The 19,849-nt window shown below is 37.1% G+C and overlaps 1 protein-coding gene across 4 annotated transcripts in view; it reads right to left on the reverse strand.

Moving 5' to 3' along the window:
- FMR1 (fragile X messenger ribonucleoprotein 1) overlaps positions 1-19,585 on the reverse strand; it is a 34,501-nt gene extending 14,916 nt beyond the window's left edge. For 3 of the 4 annotated variants that reach the window (XM_086756198.1, XM_086756196.1, XM_086756199.1), the window contains exons 1-9: positions 19,345-19,583; positions 10,331-10,383; positions 9,183-9,276; positions 8,078-8,149; positions 7,649-7,797; positions 6,507-6,600; positions 6,300-6,416; positions 1,436-1,606; positions 1,263-1,341 (exon numbers count right to left, since the gene is read on the reverse strand). In XM_086756198.1, coding sequence (XP_086612324.1) covers positions 1,263-1,341; positions 1,436-1,606; positions 6,300-6,416; positions 6,507-6,600; positions 7,649-7,797; positions 8,078-8,149; positions 9,183-9,276; positions 10,331-10,383; positions 19,345-19,395 — 880 coding nt within the window. In that variant the 5' untranslated portion in view covers positions 19,396-19,583. Of the gene's footprint in view, positions 1-1,262; positions 1,342-1,435; positions 1,607-6,299; positions 6,417-6,506; positions 6,601-7,648; positions 7,798-8,077; positions 8,150-9,182; positions 9,277-10,330; positions 10,384-19,344 lie in introns of all 4 variants that reach the window. The other variant, XM_086756197.1, reaches the window with a different exon arrangement.
- Between the last annotated feature and the right edge of the window lie 264 nt (positions 19,586-19,849).

Consider the following 19,849-nt stretch of genomic DNA (forward strand, 5'->3'; position numbering starts at 1 on the left):
TAACCTATATTTCAGGTTATAAATTTCCATAAATTATTTTAAAAAGTAACAACTTGGGCGTTTTTTTTTTTTGTTGCTGTTTCATTTTTGTTTGATTTTTTTTTTAAAAGTGTAATTAAGTAGAAAAAGCCAGATGTTTGTATTCTCTTTAGATAAAAATGTTCAGCATATCAATAATATAGTAAAAGGAAAAAAAAGTCTTCTGTATTTTTAAAGTAATTATTTTGTTTTCTGGAAAATCATCAGAAATGTAAAAAAGCAAATTATCAAACATATCCAGGCCAAGAAGCAGAGTAGAAATGAAAAACTGTCAAATTAGAAATAAATGCAAAGTTCTAAACAGAAAACAGTAACAAAGAAATTAAAACATCAAGTTAAAATAACGATGGCAGCTTATCATTTTTATTTATAACCAGTAGAATCAGGAGGGAGTAGAAAAGGGAAAATTACTGAGCTGCGGTGCCGTATTTGTAAGCACTTGTCCCATTGCAAAATTTCCCTAGGCTTCAACGCTGGCTTTTATACACTGCTTGACAACTTAAAGTATTTGCTTTTACAGGTTATGTTATATCACACAGCATTTTCCCTGTTCTTGTCTACTGAATTAAGCCACATATTTTTATGTTGCTTTGTGGCATCAGAAGCTCATTAAAAGTTTTCCCCACACACGAAAGGGTTGCATGCATTCTTGAGGACTTTTTAAAGGGTGTTTGATAACGGAAATCTATTAGATTGTCTTTGGGTTATATTTTTCTTAAACTAGGTGTTCAGTTCATCCCACACTGCTGCTTCTAAACAATCTGAATTTCAGATGTAAAAGGACAGGAAAAAAAGATAAACGCAAGTCAAGTCAAAGAAATGATTGAAAATATATTAAGATAATATGAGACTGCAGATTCATCTGTTGTATAGCTGAATTAATCTCTGGACAGCTTTGGAGGAAGTAATTTAATTCTTTGTCTCAAGCCAGAAGCTATTGTATTAAAACATCAGCACATTGTTTCTAGTTTAAGATATTCCTGAACTGCAAACCAGAATGTAGTTTCTTACAGTGTACTGAAGGTAAATGTGTCTGCAAAAATTCTGCATGAAGCTGGAAAAGAAAACAAAAGTCTCAAACTCCAAACTTTGTACCACCTTGAACCCTTTCACAAAGGGTGCTTCTTCAAACTTGTACTCTGCCACCCTTCTAAAAGTCAGAAACAGGTCTTGGAAGGCATTTTTCATCACTATCACACAGTTAGCCTCCAGAACTGACATACCTACTAAATTTCTTGGGACTTGTATGACATCTTCAGCAAATTCAAGGTAACTTCTTGCCTTTTTCACTGCATCTTGATCCTAAAATAGATAGATGTATGAGAAAAATGAGATCTGTTTTCCCAAGGTTGGGTTGTTTGTTTTGTTTTTTAAAAGATTAGAGAAGGGAACTTACCTCTCCATAAATATGGAATGTGCAAGTATCTTCATCAAGATCAATAGCAGTCACACCAGGGACTTTTCTGGCTTGTTGAATATTAGCACCATGAGTGCCAATGGCCAAACCCATTAGGTCTTCACGTACAACAAACTGTTCATGAAATCGTGATGCAAGTTGTCTAGAACTCTGAAGAAAAATGTAACATTAGCTTGCTTTGATTTTTAACACACTGTAAAGAGAAATCAACCGAAGAACTGGCTCTATATTTAAATCAGACACTCAGCCTACTTTTTATTTTAATTAATGCTTTTAATGCACTTATTTTCACTTCAAAAACACTGAAGTCCTTCTTCAGAAGTCCTAATATAGTCTTTTAAATATTAACATAAGGCTAACTGCTAGTTGTGTCAACATCTCTATATTTTGATTTACCATAGAATACCTACCACTATCAGTGTTACTAGGTAAGACAGCATTTGTGTAAGTTAGTAAAATATGAGCTGTGTTGATCATTAAAGAAAACTATGATCACTGAGAAAAAACTGCTCCCATTTCGATAGGTAGGGGGAAATAGCAATAACTCAATAATGGGACACAAAAATCACACAGAAAACAGTAACTATGGATATCTACTGCACTTAGAAAAATAAAGTGAAGAATCTATGCCTATGCAAGACAACACAAAATTAAGGTGTAAGTGCAATACATTGCTCAAATTCAGAGAACAAGTATGTTAAGAATTTCATCCAGGAATCACATTTCTACCAAAACAGAAGAGTCACTCTGAGAACTTGAGGTTGTCACACGCTACCAAGACAAAATTCCTTGCATCAGCAGAGCAGTACCAATGATGACTTTCAATCACATGTTTGAGTCTCAGTTACTCTCAGATTAAACACTTGGTTACTGTTTTGCAACTCTCATCACCTTTGCATGCAACTGCTATGGTGTAACCAAATAATACAGAATAGTTTACAGAATCTTAATGAGGATCTCCTACATAAAATAAGATACCAAGAAAGAAAAAGAAAAAAAAGAGCAGAAAACTAATTAACTTTTGGATCTGGAAGAGGGTTTTCAAAATAACTGAAAAAAAACCTGGATAAAACTTGAAAAAAAAATATGAGGAAAAAAACCAACCAAACAAACTCCATGACCATAGTAAACAAATTCTTAAAGCAGTCCTCAGCTTCCCAGAGAACTATGTTAGTGAGCTCTGACTTCATGCACGAGTATGCATATATATGCCCATATGTAAAATTCAATTTCAATATTTTCTTAATTGTATAAAGCTTCCACCACACAGTAAGCATGCAGAAGAGAGCTGGGAACAGAGGGAAGCTTCTGAGAAATGTCTTGTAGCACGCTGTGGAGTTGGATGGTGCTGAAAATACTCAAACATGCAGGAAACCTAGACTTTGTCAACACCCATACAATCTTGCATTGATATAAACAGCCTCTATCAATCCTGGGTGGCTCAGATTATTAGCATGAACAGACTTCATAAGCGCAAGGAAAACACTTAGGAAATGCTGAACTGCAAGCAGTTCAGAACCTGTCAAGCAAGTGGGGAAACTGTTAAAGATAAGCAGACACATTATTTACAGAAACAAAACCACATGTTTAAAAAGACTAAAACAATGACTGGTAAATTTCTCCTATAGTGTCTCTTCCTGCTTTCAAAAAATAGATAGTTTTCTTATAGGATGCTTGTGCTATATGAAGCAGGAAGATCACTAAGTTTGGTCATCCTGAGAACTAAAAGAAACATATGGAGAGAAATCAGTACGATATAAACACACAGAACAAAATATATGTTGCTTATGATAATGAAGCTGTCATACATTTAAAGGAAGTTATAATACATAAATCTCAGAGAAGAGCAAATATAAAGTGTTTTAAAAAGTCACTACTTACCACAGTAATATTCCTACATAAAAATGTGGACACTATCTGTAAGTGTCTGAGCATAACAGAACACAGGAAATAACGATAATTTAATCCACTGAGGAAAGATAGAGAATTTCCAGCTGTGATAATCTATTAAGTAAAATGGAGAATGTTTTGCAAGAAAAGAAAGCTGTATATTCTCTTTCCAGAGCCAAGATATATAAACCTATATATGTTTCTGCATCCCAATCAAAGCTGTAACTACTGTGAAGATCAAATACAAGCACACTTTAAATTAGCAGTTTAACCTCAGCAACATGAGATGTTACAGAAGTTAAGAAAACACCAAGAAAGCGCCCACAGTAAGTCCTACTCTGTCCCAGTTAAACTGCTACTGTTATCTGACCTGCTCCTCCTTAAAGCTCTTGATAAATAATCTGTGCTAAATCACTGTCACAGAGAACTGGCTACAGTAGATAGTGGTATAAGCATTCAAGTGCCATGAAACCAGGACAACTTCATATACTTGGGGAGCTCTATCAAGCACTAACTAGATTAGAGACTACTCAGAAAGTAAACATTATTTTGAATGCTCATAGACCTATATTCTAACATATAATCCAAATGCTCACATCTGTTATACACTGCCACACTGAGAGTAAGAACAGGATGATCAAGTTAACAATCAGTTGTTAACACAATTACCTATGACACGTAGAAAAGATGAAGCTACATCGTCACTGGAGACCTTGGCTATGACAATCAAACTGTAGTTATATCGCTTCTACTAAAACAATATTAGCTTTTCTGTAAATTAGATATTACTGTATTTAAACATAGGAAATTTTGTATTCTATTTGCCTCCAATAAATTAGCAAGAAACAACTATACAAATAATGTATTAACATCTACTTAACAGGCCACGACTGAATTGCATTTAGGTAGAACAAAATACAAACCAGAATGCAAAAGTACACTTGTAAATTCAGGCTTTTCAGTAAGTCAAAACAACAACAACTAAGGCACATCTACTGGGAAAGAATGCAAACAAAAAATAATTGGTTATTTTACTTGATGCTCTAAAAGTCATGTTTGAGAAGTACAGCCACACAATCCTATGCAGAAAGAAGATACAAGATACAACAAATGGAAAAAACCCAACCAAAAAAAACAAATCTGGTCTAGTAATTATTGCCCAGAAAGCAAGAAAGGTAAAACTGCTAGAAGAAAAAGGTGGCAGATATTTAAAGCTCAGAGAGTATAAGAGACACAGAACAGTTCATTTGATGGAAATGAACTATTAATAATAATGCAGTAAAGCTCAAAGTGTTAACTAAATATTACTTCTGTAGATGGACACGTGCATTCTGTTTGTATATCAGTGTCTCAGTAGAAATCATGAGTATGATATTTACTATCTGAAGCTTTTCAAGTTTGGTTTAAATTTATTTTACATTTATTTTAAGTACAGGAAACACAAACGTCAACATGAAAAATACCAGCAAACTTTTGTCACACAAACTATAACCATATATATTTATCTCACAATCTTCACTTAAGTACTGCTCAGGTAGAAACTGAAGTCCAATAATGTCGTTGTTTTTTGGGGTTTTTTTTTTTGTGAGAACCAAATCAAGTTCTCAAGTCCTTCACAGCAGCAAAAAGGTTAAGCCTTACAGTGACAGCAAGAATCCAAGATTAGTTTGGGAAAGGAATCAATGACAACAGCTGTTGGTGCACGTATTTGTGGGGGCATGTAAAGAGAGTTAGCTCTAAAGAGGCTGTTGTTCTTCCCACCTCCACACTTCAAGAGGTAAACTGCCTACACAATTGTCAGTTCTGGTAGAAAACAGAAGAATGGATTACTGAAAAGCTACAGGAGGGTGCTCAAGAAGGAACACCAGAAGAAACTGGTCCTTTCTTGGTCTCGAGAAAAATCAAGATCAAAACAAACTTGGATTACAGCTCTGAAATACAGAAATTAAGAGACTAAAAAGAGAACAACAAGAGAATTTCTTGTAACAGTGAGTACACCTACTGGATACAAGAGGCCTGAACTACAACTACATCACATCCCACTTCAATCTAATACCAAAGAAATGTAACCCTTGGTGGGGAGTGGGGAATGAAACTTCACTCTAAAGTAACAGAGCTGGTATACACCTATGTACAACAGAACTACAATAGTATGGGTGGAACTTCTAGTTCTTGACAGTGAATCTAAAAAGAAGTTTTTAGAAATGTTGCTATTTTTTCTGATTTGTAAATAGGAGAAAAAACATGAAGAAATGTTAATTCTACTGTATAGAGATCTCCTTATTTCCTTGCCTACTCTTTTTTTTTTCCATGGCAAGTATGAGTCAAGCTTCTTGCCAGTCAACACCCACTCTCCAGTCACAGGAATATCAGAAGCTGTAAGATGATTTCCTAACATTTTATCTATAGACAAACCCATCCCTTCGTACATCCTACCAACATCAGTCTCACCCCCTCCATCTCTCATTTTCATTGTGTTGTTTTGCAAGATCCAGTTCTAGTCCATCTCAGTATCACACTATATTCACTCCCATCTATTTTTAAAAACAGGAATTTAAAGTTATTGAATGTGGCACTACTCGTGCAACAATGGCTAATTATTGTATGCTACAAATTACAAAATAAATATATGTATGTGTATATATTTGTATTCAAACTCACACAAAATTCTGCTGAATAAAACAGGATTGGATTAAAATGAGCCTTTGCAAGAACAGGCCTCAACTGTAAACTTCTTTCTTGGGTTACATCTCCATCTGCCTCTTTTTAACACCAAGAATACTATCAGTACATAATAACAACCTTCACTCCAATGCAAGTCCTATCAGCTAAGAAATGCATGAGGTTTTTTGTTTGGTTGTTTGGGTTTTTTTTTCGTTTCTGGGGTTTTTTTTTTGTTTGGGGTTTTTTTGTTTGTTTGTTTTCTCAAATTACTTCAGGGGAAACAACATACCTCCAGCTGTTTGCTAGCTTCTTCATTTCTCAGTATCAGGGATAACTTGGTACGAAGACTTCGAAAGTGCATGTCAATCAGCATATTCGCCCGCTTTGTTGTTACATCATTGATTGACTAAATTATTAACAAAGAAAACACAATGGTTTACACACAAACTTTTGAAACAGACCACTGACAATGGTATGGTTAAATGTTTGTATTTACCAAAATAATAAGCTGGTGGTTTTCAGAATCGTATGTTACAGAAAAAGCTCCAACTGCCTTTTTGAAATCCTTATGTGCAGATTCTTTGGCACACCTAGGAATAAAAAAACCCCACAAAGTTATTACTTTTAACTGCTGCATTTATGGTTCAAGGCTGAGAAGATTAATTTCTTAATATAAAGAATCTAAATAAATATATCCAAATTCTCCCTTTTAATGGCGGTGTTATTTTATTCCATATGTACATTTATGAAATGACAAACCAGTTAAGCAAAAACTACATCAAAAAGCTATAATCATTAAAATCAGCAAGTCCAGAATTTCAAATACACCATCAACCAGTATGACGTGACTTTACTGTAACCAGAGCAGCATTCTAATGACCTTACGCTCATGTCATGCTGTATTTTGCTTCTCCAGGCTTCTTCTGTCCACTCATTACTTAGTGACCTTGTGTACTGTAACATTAACTTCAGAAATTCTTAGTTTAACTTGAATTTATAGCTTACTCCACATTGAGGCAATAACATGTATCTCAAAAAAGCAGAAAGTGATCTGAAGCTGAAGAAGGGGAGTCAGTATTAACTTGAGTTTTAGAGCTATATTTACACAAGACTGACACATCCACGTTCTAGGAGAAAACTAGCTGTTTCTGCATCAGTCTACGGGAGGTTTGATTATTGCACAACTATTTGCACTGCCATCATCAAAATGCCTTACGCCCTACAATATAAGGCAGCGTTCTCTTTTGCCATTAAATACCAACTTGCATAGATTGCCAGATACTGTAACAATGAAAGAGTGACCCCTTGAAAATTATTAATAAAGTTGACAAAGAATGGATTCAGATTAATCTGTGCACATCATTGAACAGCTGTAATAATAAATTCTTAATCTATCCTGCACACAAACCTTAAGATCTTGAGGAAAGTATTTCTTCCTCCAGGACTAAACTATATCACAAATATCATATTTTCTATTCCTAAAGTATGAGCAGGTCTACATTCATATTTTGTAGATTACTGTATGAAAATTTTTAAAGTTAATTTAGAGCAGTAAAATGCATTTTTATTCCTTCTTGTCTCAGGCTCAGGAAGTTACTCACGTTTTGAAAAAAGTTACAAAGAAATGCTTGTACTTACATTTGCCTTAAATCTTCCGGAACTGCCAGTTTGATTTTATGGAAAGTATCTTTTGTTGCGGGTTTATTGGGGTTCACAGATCTCAAACGCTCAATTGTGACAATTTCGTTGTACGTAGCATCACAGGCTGCATATTCTATTACATAGAACTGATATAAAAATAATAAAATCAAACAAGTCACACATTTTATGACAAGAGCGAGCATTACACTATTAAGTGAAAGGCACTTTTCTTAACTGTACAAGTCAAATTCAAACTTTTCAGATTGAGGTTAATGGTAATTGCAACAGTTCTAACCAAGAAACTCTTCAAAAATGAAGAGGGCCAAGTTAAAAACACTGTGTGCATCAACATAGAAAAAAACCAGAAGAAAAATAAAGTATAAATAAATACATATAAAAAATATATGTATATATGCATATTCCTACCTCACCCTTTATCATTCTCACTTTAGCCAACCACCAACAGCAGGGTTCTTTTTCATTTGCCCTTGAATAAACCTAAACAAAACACATGCATTACATATTCGTAGCATTCTTAAAAGACATTACAAAAGCTGACACTAACTACTGTGATCAGGAACTCTGCTATAGGAACAAAATCCAGCAAAATACATTAGTACATAAAGTCTCTAATCTAAACACTACATAGCAAGCATGTAACAGCTGAAATGTCTATTGCACATTCAAGTAGGATATAAAATTATCTATGTAAGATTGTACAGATATATAATATTGTACCCAATCCACTGACATTAGTTGCTTCAGTCTTGCACACAGTCAGAAGAGATAATTCAGCCTTTTACATCTGTCAATATTTAGCCAACAATATGTATAATTGTGTGTAGGTCTGATGAGGTCCTACCAGTGGACAGAAGGGAGAGGACACTTATCTACGCTCCTTTAGCACATTTATGATATTGGCCACATCCACACCAAAGAAGTTTTGCCGTTTTCTTACCTTTCAAATCAAAATAAACTTAAATAGCAGGCAAGCAAAACGTAAATCTTGAAAGTTTTCCTTTTTAAAAGCAATTATAAAAAACAATTTTATAAAATAAGGAAGTTTTAGGATTGTGCTATATTAAAGCCAGTCTGTCTCTGCATATATAGAAGTATTTACACAAACTTTTATATTTTATGTACACACACATATAATGCAAGTTATCTCATTCAGCTTGAAGTTTTGACAATACAGATGTTATTAACTTACAGCTGGAGAACTACAGTCCAGCATCTATTTCTAGATTAATTTAGTTCTGATAAAGAACTGAATTGTAATCAAAGAAATGCTGATCATGTTTGTAAATCAGCATGGAGCTCATGGTACACAGAATTCCAAAAGAGCTGTATGGTTTACAACTGTCAAAATCTCTTCTTGATTACATGCTTGACATAGTTTTATGCAGTACTTGGAATCAAAAAAGGTGGCAGCATATAACATGTAAGCAAACCTCCCACTGGCTTGGCTGACATTTTTCACCCCGAGTTCTCCCACTTCTCAAAACAAATGCTGTTAATGGAGCATACATACCTCTACTTCATCGCTTTCATTTATATCTTTATTATAGCCTGCAGGTGGCAGAAACCTCACATCATGGAATGGTATTTGTCTCTCTGGTTGCCAGCTACAAATAAAAATACAGTGAATGGCCTAAACATTTTCACTCTCTTTGTAAACAGAAATCAGAAACATTTTCAATCAATTAATATACAGCTTAAAATTTTGTAGAGCTTTTGTACATATATGTATTAAATATAATGGGATCCAATGTATATATAATAAGAAATACACCTAAGTGACCATTAAGCATCTTAAATGAATCCCTGATGCTACATGCACTGTTTTGAAATCTTCCAGCAGCAGGTTTTACTCTTTTTACAGTTATGGGTTTTAACCCCAACACTAAAAACACAGGTTAAAAAAACATTTCATAACACATTGGATGCTTCCTTCAAAACAAGTCTGTTTCTTCTTTTTCTTTCGTTGTACTGTAAATGATGAAAACTTGATCAAGATCCAGTCTGAATGCAGTTTTAATTTTCAGTTTCTTTAACAGAGACTGAATAAACTGAGGACAACGAAAAAAATTTTTTTTTTTTAAAGAAGAAATTATAAACCAATTTCCAAAATACAAAAGATGATGCCATAACAAAGACTCACAGGAAAAAGTACATAGCGGTGTGTTATTTTCTTCCTGAAGGAAATGAAACCTAAACTAAATGGTATAACGGAAAGTTAACTTTTTATGCCTTTAAATGATGGGAAAGGAATATAATTTTATTTCTCGCTTAAAAAACTGGTACTTATGACTTATCCATAAAACAAATTTTGTAATAATGTAATCTGCTAAATCTAAATACATTCACATGAGAAAGAGGCAGTCATGGTACCACTTGCTGACTTATTGAAACATGGGGTGTCATCATGCAAATTCAATAACAACATGCTTATTTTCCCAACAAAACCCATGTTACTACAGTTTTGTACTTTAAAATATTTAAACAAATAAAAGCATTCATACAGAAACATCACAACATAGTAAATTATAAAACATGCTAGCATCAAGCTTAGGTTATCCAAAACATGCTACTCTACATTAACAAGTTACATTTAGATTAACAAAATGCAAGGTTGATACTCAGTATCACATATAAATATAACATCAGCAATGCACTTACTTGTTTTCAAATGCAACTGTTATAGAATCTTCATGCACATCCTTTACAAATGCCTGTGTAGGAAAAAAAGGTATAAGTATGGTATCCTTATGGATATTTTAAAAAAAAATAACTTTAAACCCGTACAACACCTTCCTTTCACAGATACTGATGAAAATTTAAGTATGCTTTCAAGTCCACCTTCTAGCTTTGCAGAGACTTATACAAAATGCACACTGAAATGGGATAACCTCCTTGGGTTCATGATTGCCAGTGTACCGATACATAGACACGCAGTCCTCCTCTTTTTTGGAAGTAATGGGAGAAGTTATTAACAAATCACAAGATCATCCAGAAGAGTTTTATAAAGGAAGTTTAAAATATTTGATTTTATAATCATGTTTTGTGTATTTTGACAGGTGTAAAAATTAAACAACATCAGTACTCTTTAAAAACAAAGAATCCCGTCTATTCTCTCTTTTACCTCAAGGTAAGTTTGAATATCACACTAGCAAAACTCACCTACACCCATTTCAGCACAGTTTTCCCCTTACTTACCTCCTTACGCTTAACTTCCATAATGCACAAAGTTAAGATAAATGCCATACAGTCTTCCTTTTTTTTTTTTTTTTTTTTCTGGGGGATGGATAGTAGTTGTGTTAAGTCTCCCAAGCAACCACAAAGCAGAGTACAGAACTAAGATTCAGCACCAAAAGGGATTTTCTTTCCTTATGTTACTCAGCTTCAGCTTTAACCCCAAATGTCTCCCCCATCTACAGAACAGCAAGATCAGTACTCCAAGAACTTTGGGATTTACTAATGAAAATATTTTTCATAGCTTCAAATGATGGAGGTAATGGGGCAACAAGGGATGAAAAGATTGGGCTTTTTTTTTTGTTGTTGTTTCTTTGATTTTAAAAATATATCTCCAAACTTCTGAAACAGATAAACATTGGTGAAGTGCTGGGTGTTCCACTAATGTTTGTTCATATACAGTACGTCCTTGCAAGTCAGGTGGATAAAAGCCCATGATAGCAAGACTGAGTATAAAAGTTTGCTCTATCATCAGAGATCCATCTTAGCAGATTGAAAAATTCTCATTAAATTGAAAATAATTTAGCAGTAACTACTGCTTCTGAAGAAGAATTAGTTAATGAACTGTGGAACATTTTATTCTCCTCACATTTCAAGTTTCCAAGACAAGAACAGCTTTTTCTCTCTTACAAGAAGGTAAGAGTTTATTTCTGATATGGAATCAAAAACATTTTTAAGTTATTCTGATTTTTCCCTTTATAAAGTATGCCAAAGTATTTCCTGAGATGCAGCAGTATCTCAGTATCAAAGAACAATACCTGATGAGTGGTATAGAGCTCCAAGAACTGCTTATATTAAAATTAAGCATCACATGCTCATAAGTGTCATTACTCAGAGACATTCAGTACAAGAAAGAAGTGCAATGGTAGTTAATAGTCAAAATAAGTAATGTCACCTTGAATAAAAGTCAAAGCAAAGCCACAATGACAACAGCAAAAAATGGCTTTATACTTCGCTCACTTCTCAATACTTTAAGAATAAGGTTACTGGAAAGTTTGTTATTGCTAGCATCCAAAGGAGATTTTAAACAGTCTCTAATAGTATTTACTATTCAAGATATTCCCTCCAAGATTATTATATGCATAGTTGGTATTTTTTAATGACGTGACACAAAACACACGTAAGACTACATCTCAGGATCACGTTGATAGCAGTACAGAAACAATATTTATATACAGAGGCAACAGAACACCCCATTGATTATTACTGAACATTTATCTAATGTTTCATATGCTGCGCCTTCTGTAAGAAAATTCCAGAACTGGATATGCACTTGACAAATACTATGGTAGCCCTGACTCATTTTGCAACATTACACACACCACCTTCAAAGGCTCCACCCACATTTCTTCCAATGTTTGTCATGTGCAGCTCTAAAGCACCTATTCTTATATGTAGCAGAAATAGATGCCTTTAATACCTGGAAAATACTATAATCACTACCAAGTATTTGGTTTGACCCCTTCATGCCACAGACCGGAAAAGGACAGGACTTAGTATTATTAGTAACACTTGAGTATGCAAAAGCAGAGATTATTTCACAAAGCAAATCCAACAGAAATGACACCAAGCACACTTAACAGCCTTGAGGAAAGGTAAGAGTAACACAAGACAATGCTCTAAGAAAATATGTGTTGTAGTTCATTTTCTCATATTCATAAAACAGCAAAAAATAACTTCTCCTGCTATGAAAGACACTTTTGCAGAAGAAGTCATCTCCTCTACAGTGATGAAAACACTGAAAGGTGCTCTAAATAGCACTCTAAAAACCACAGGAAACGACAAAAAAAATACAGCAGTACAGCAGCAAAGAGGAAGACTACAACCCATATTCAAGTCTGACAGCTGGTAACATCCAAGTCATCCTGAGCAGAATCCTAGTGACTACAGCAATACGTGTAACAAGTGATAATAGTACTAAAACCTACCATTAATAAGTAAACCAGATGGGAACAGAAATAAATGTATGTTATCAAGCTGGAGACCAGCCCAAGACCTTCAAAGTCTAGTACCTATGTTATCTGGAAAAAGTAAAACTTGCGACACACAGCTAGTTGAAAGAGTACTGAACGATGCTCTCCTGTTTAAGGAGAGCTGAAAACAGGTCTTCAATATTGTTTTGGTCACAACCCAGAAACGTGAACGAACCTGAACCAGGAATATTCAGGAAAACTGTTGACCATACACAGGTAGCATCGATACAGACACTGCTAGTGCAAATTATAAAACTGACATAATTTCTTTAGTTTACACCTATTTCAGAATACTCAATCACAGAGACAGATGGAATACCTGGTTTTCACTCCAGTCTGGCCAAAAAAGTTGATGCTGTAACACTGTTGTTTGCCTTTTAACTTCCAGCCTTGTAAAGTTACAAAAATTCATTGTAATACAGTTTTAATTATTTACAAAGTAAATGACAAATGTGCATTATATACACTTCCCATCTACCTCCATGTGATATTTATGCTTAAAAAACAATTAGCCAGACAAAATTTATTAGTAGTCTAAATATTTGGTTGTCTAACCCCATCTACCCATAGAAAAAATGGTTCTCCTTGTTCTTCAGTTTCTTGTGACAGAGAAAAATGTCAGAGATACTTATCACATCAGTTTTTCATAGTCTATATCACAGCATTATGCCAATTTTCCTCTGTTATAAATATTTAAATGGATCTGTAGTAAGTAAAATTTATTTGGACTCCATAGCACTATATGTATTTGTATACATCTAAGTACAAACATGAAGGTTTTGAAACATTTATAAGCTTTTTTTTTTTAAATTATAACTTAACCATTAATGCCTTTGGAAAAACAAAATTAAAGCTTAGCAGAACTGTTTGGTTTTCTTTATTTTGTGATATGTGTAAAATCATGTACAACGCTAAAAAGAAATGGGACCTTTAACACCACAAGCCAGGCCCAGATGTCAGCAAAGGCAGAGAAGAGGTACTGATTTTAAACCAAGTGTTACAAACAGTACAATAAGCATTCATCAGCCTTTTTTTAAATAAAGAGTACAAGTTGGGCACGGAAATTCAAACATAAAAGTGCATACATACAGTTTGAAATGCACAGCCAAGAAGTGACACGATGAATGTGAACACATAGATGAAAAGCACTGAAAACAGTGAAACTAGATGGAAGTAAAATGAGGGAACAGGAGAGGGAAAGAGTACAGCAGCTGGGATACCACTATCACTGGAGATACCAAACTAGAGTACACAAAAAGAAATCAGAATCAGTGAAAAAGGTTTGCTTTTACTTCTGTGAGCAGGAATGGCTAAGGTTGATTCTTCTTCTCTAACATGGGGAAAAAAATTAAATGTGGTAAGTCCTCCACACAAAATTTGACTTTCAGTCACATAAAACATTAACATTTCTCCCCATGCTTCAGATATAATTAAGTAAAAAAGTTTACACTCCAACCTGGCACGTCATAGCATTTCTCAAACACATGAGCATTCACTTTCTAAGGGTATATGTGGAAGATATGGTCTAAATTTTAAAAATTGTTTGATACAAAATAAGAACTATTGAAAACAGCAGTATATTTATTTTTGTGCTAATGGAATGACAGACACTTCAAAGGAACAAATAAAGGCTGCAGCTGCCATGAAGTTTTATTGTTTTTTTTAGAAGTCTCCTCACATCATCAGATGTGAGCATTGTCAACCATTTTAATAAAGGAGGATAATTGACTGTAAGGAGTGAAAGTAGGGAGAATATGCTTTTTAAGGTTTAAAAAAAAAAAATGCTATCTTGATACAAAGGTTCATCTACTGTTTGCACAACAGTTCTATTACATTTCACACCTGTTGGAAGGAGAAAGTCAAATGGAAACTCACATGGCTAATCAAATTGAGAAAGGCTAGGCCATACAAAGAAACAGAATAGGGAAAGAATAGTCACAGAAATGTAACCGAAGGAGGGAAAAAGGTACAGGCTACCATCCTCAGAGGGACTGAGTATACAGGCTTCTGTACAAAGAGACTGGAGATATTTGCTGAGGGTAAGTCTGTGTGGAACAGTGAAAGAAATTAAAAAATTGATATGGAATGCAGCAAGAGGCCAAAGGAACAGTTGTTAATAGCAAGATCTGAAGTAATAAAGAACTAAGAAAGATGAATGATTTTGCCAATTGCAGGCTCAATGAAAAAGTGTGAAGGATCTATAAAACCAAGGAAACAACAGCAAAGTGCTGAAACTACTGAGATAAAAAGTGGAAGATTTTTAACAAGGTTATAGAGAAAGAAGTTGCAAAAATTGGTTACAGGCAACACACAAATGTTAACAGCAAATATAACTCCAAAACTATCTTCCTCAAACAGGATGCTTCCCATCTTCAGCAGAGGATACAAGAGAGAATCACTCCCAAACAGGAAAAGAAAAATAAATCCCATGCTGCAAAACATGAGCAGGCAATGCGCCCTTGCGGCCCAGAAAGCCAACCGCATCCTGGGCTGCATCAAGAGGAGCGTGGCCAGCAGGTCGAGGGAGGTGATTCTCCCCCTCTACTCTGCCCTGGTGAGACCCCACCTGGAGTACTGCGTCCAGTTCTGGAGCCCCCAACACAAGAAGGACATGGACCAGTTGGAGAAGGTCCAGAGGAGGGCCATGAAGATGATAAAAGGGCTGGAGCACCTCTCTTATGAGGACAGGCTGAGAGAGTTGGGGCTGTTCAGCCTGCAGAAGAGGAGGCTCCGGGGAGACCTGATAGCGGTCTTCCAGTACCTCAAGGGGGCCTACAAGAAAGATGGGGAGAGGCTGTTCAGTAGGGCCTGTTGCAACAGGACGAGGGGTAATGGTTTCAAAATAGAGGGAGGTAGATTCAGATTGGATATTAGGAAAAAATTTTTTACAATGCGAGTTGTAGAACACTGGCAGAGGTTGCCCAGATGTGGCAGATGCCCCATCCCTGGAAACATTCAAGGCCAGGCTGGATGAGGCTCTGAGCAACCTGATCTGGTTGGAGATGTCCCTGCTCCTTGCAGGGGGGTTGGACTGGATGGCCTTTAAAGGTCCCTTCCAACTCAAACTGTTCTATGATTCTAAAAGCACATCCTCTTCTAGAGGGAAATAATATCTCAAACTAGTCCTGGAAAAATTATACAAAGGACCATCTATTAGTCCTCCGAGAACGTGAGAAGAACTTCAAAACCCAATTTACTACTTCTATACAAGAAAAGACATGCCCTAATATCACACATCTTCAAGATTTAGTTATTCATCTCTAAGCTGCAAAAAGGCAGTTCCCTCCCCTTTGGATTCACAGTCCTCGTGGTTTGTTGGACCAGTCTTCTTAAAATAACTAAGGGAATCTAACCTTTTCTTTCCAAGGATTCTGGGCCCAGCAACATACCAAGTCATGACTAAGCATCTCTAGGTACTAGATTGTGAATTATACCTGAACCATGCTCACTGACTGCACTCCACTTTTCATGGAATAATTTATCTTAGCCAAAGAGAAAAACTTGCATGAAAATAAGAAGCATTCACCAAGCGATATTTTAATTCAATTCAGAAACAACTAGTCTTCACTAAAGTGATCACAGCAACGCACTCCAGTACTCTGAAACATAGTGCATTTGACCAGTATGAAATTTTAATTCAAATCTTCCAGCTGGGTATGAATGCATCCTCAAACCATCTCCTATGTTTTGTGTGGAACATGATCCCTCTAGATGCATCTCAGAATGCATTCTGGATCAAGTCCCACAGGTAATACAAGCAGAGAAAAGACTGGTTTATTACTCTCAGTAGGGCTTAGGTGACAATTAGGCATCAGTTTTGCACTGTTGAGATCAAGATGCTGCTGGGTACACCTAAAAATGAAACTAAGTGCTTAGGGACTTGAATTCATAAGGTCCTGAAAAAGAGGCACAAGGAGGATATGACAAGTGACGCGGCAATTAGCTGCCCACTTGTGCCACTTAGTCCCTTCATGACTCTAGCAGACTCATATTCCTCCCCTCCATGTCTTAATATCAAGATAGAGGTGTATTTTTCCAAAACATTCACATACTGTGATGAAGATCTCCAGAATGATTCAAAGCAAAAAAAAAATTATCACAAATTATGAGTAAGCCATTAGATTGGATAAAATAATTGTTTTGGGTTTGATTTGTTTGCAGTGTTACTGTTGCAAAACATTTCTCAGAAGGCTGCTTAAAGAAACTTTTTAAATGAAAAAAATAAAGTAATCTCACAATTAAATCTGCACTTGACACCATCACACACTTCTTGTTAGGCTGGGTCAAACAATTTATTTTATAATCAAATTCCTCATCTCAAGACGAGCATAAAACTCACAAGAAAGCATTTAGATAAATTACTTAGTAACAGAGTGATACTCAGACATTATGATGAAAGAAAAAACTTTACCTAAAAATTCAAGTAGTTTGGGCTAGAGGAAAATTGCTGATTTACACTGAACATTATTGCATGACCATTTGTTGGGGATTTTTTAGTTTAAAAAAAAGTTGCTTCATTTATCTTAAGTGTGATGATCCATCTAGACAGGTAATACAGGTGAAGACCAATAAATCTGTGTGCCCTACTTGTCCCTTTAGATAATTTAGTCAAGTCCTCTTAGTTAGAGATTAAGAAGAGACAAAAAACCCTCCTATGTTTAAATTTCTAAAAGTTAAAAGGCAAACATAATGTGCAACTTGGAAGCAATGTCTGTTATAACTTGGACGCACTAAGTCATGTTTAATGAATAAGCTTCCATGAATATATGCTCAAATGAAATTTTCACCTAGCTACAATCACCAATGTCACTATGTTATATATAAACGGTGCACAGGACACCAAGATGACAAAATTGAATCTAACAAAAAAAAAAAAGTTACAGAAGCTTTCAGTTTTCCCAGGTCTCTTTCATAATATTTGTCACTAAAGAATGCACAATATAATTTTTATCATACTCTATTTCACATGATTGTGTAAATACTCTCATATAATTTGATAAAAGCCTCATTAAAAGTTCTCTTATGCAACATATTTAAGCCTTTATTTCTCTCTGAGTGAATATTGTATCCTTAAAAATGTAAAACTGATTTTTGAAAGTGCTAAATAATTCGGCTCCAGGAAGCAATATACAGACCTAGGACTTTGGCTACAACACTGCAAATGCATAGGATGCTTATTTACAAACTTGTTTCATAAATATTTTTTTAAAAACAATATTTTTTTTCAGAATAAGATATTATAACATGTATTTTACAAACAAACTTGAGATCTTTTTTTCTTAGAAACACTCAGAGCTGTTGGAATGGTATCATTTGGATATCAACCTGCCCTATCACACCAGAATTTCAGAGTCTGAAATTCTACCTGTTCCTTCATTGCTAACATAAATATTGGATGTTGCATACTAGACTCAATTTTTAAAGTACTAGGAACATTTAAGCGATGGTAGACTTGCAGAAATCAATCCATGACTGCTTCTGGTGTGTTGAAAACATGTCAATGATAGCAGGCCCAAACCCACTGTGTCCAGATTTTATTTTTCTGTGAATAGGGTGAACCCACAAATCATACTCTATTAATATGCTGATTAATACAACCCGACTCATGCAAAGCCACAGCAATACTACATAGTATTAATAAAAATATTAAGTACTCAGCATATACGTTGAAGGCTCAGTGATGGCTTTATCCAGCACCAGCACAAGGGCTTGGAAACAAACACGGAATGCCATTAAGTAGGTTCAGTAAAAAGTACATTTGGTAATTAAATGTATTTAGCAACTCAGCACATATATACTTGGTCAAGCAACACTCTCTTTAGTATCAGTAAGCAGTGGCCCCTGCCATGGCATTACGAGCAGGAATCCACAACAGCATTTTATCATGAACGTGTATTTAACAAGGGCCTCCCCTCCTCCCCCGCCTTAAACGCCGTGCACTAGCAGCGCAGCTCTCCTGGAAACCTAGAGAGCGAGAAAGACTTTCCTTAAGTAGCGACAAAAGCTGAGGATTTAGCAATTAATGCCGCATCCCCAGCCCTGATCCTCGCTTCAGCGCCAGGCAGAAGGCGGCCGAGGGCTCTCCTCGCCTCCTCTCACGACCCGGCAGCGGGAGGGCCTCCCCTTCCCACAATGGGGGGAAGGCCCAAGGCCTCCCCGGACGCCGAGGCCCTCTCCCATCTTCCCTCCTCATCAGGCCTCGAGTTCCCTCAGCCCCGGTGTGGCGGCGGCCCCCGGCTCCTCTCACCCCAGAGGCCCGGCTCCCTCTCCCCAGACGCCGAGAGGGACCCGCCGACGCCTCCACCCCTGCCCCACTTTTCCTCCTCCTCTTCTTCCTGCCCCGGGGCCCCCGCTTTCCCTCAGCGCGGGGAGGAGGAGCCGCCACCGCCGCCGCCTCCTCCTCCTCCCGTCCCAGGCCCCACTCCCTCCCCTGAGGCCCAGCCCGACCCAGCCGCGAGCACCCGGTACCTTGTAGAAAGCCCCGTTGGAGCCCCGCACCTCCACCACCAGCTCCTCCATGTTGTGCCGCGGCGGCTCGGTGCGGGAGACCCAGGCCCGGCGCCTCCTCCCTTCCCTTTCTCTCTCGGCGCAGGAGAGGGAAGAGGAGGAGGTGGGGGGGGGGGGTGTGGGGGGTGTGCGCCGGAGCGGGGGAGGGGAAGGGGGATCTCGCTTCACTCCGAGCCCGAGGGGGTGGGGCCGCGGGGGGAGGTGGCACTGCGGGGAGGCTCCGCGCCGCCGCTCCTCGCCCTCGGCCGCCCGGAAATGAAAGCGAAACGGTCACCGCCGGGCGGCGCGCGCGGGAGGAGCGGGGGGGGGGGGGTCGGGGGGAAAGGCGGGCAGGCGCGCGGGGGCGCCCGTTTCGAATGTAAACGCTAAGTCCGCGTCACGTGACGGGCCGCGGCGGTGTGGGGGCGGGGTGTTGGCCCCAGCCGGCCCGCGCCGCTAGCCCACCGCCTAACGGCCGGGCCGCGCG

Source organism: Chlamydotis macqueenii, chromosome 11, assembly GCF_036417535.1.
Source record: "Chlamydotis macqueenii isolate bChlMac1 chromosome 11, bChlMac1.mat, whole genome shotgun sequence".
In the NCBI taxonomy this organism is placed as follows: domain Eukaryota; kingdom Metazoa; phylum Chordata; class Aves; order Otidiformes; family Otididae; genus Chlamydotis; species Chlamydotis macqueenii.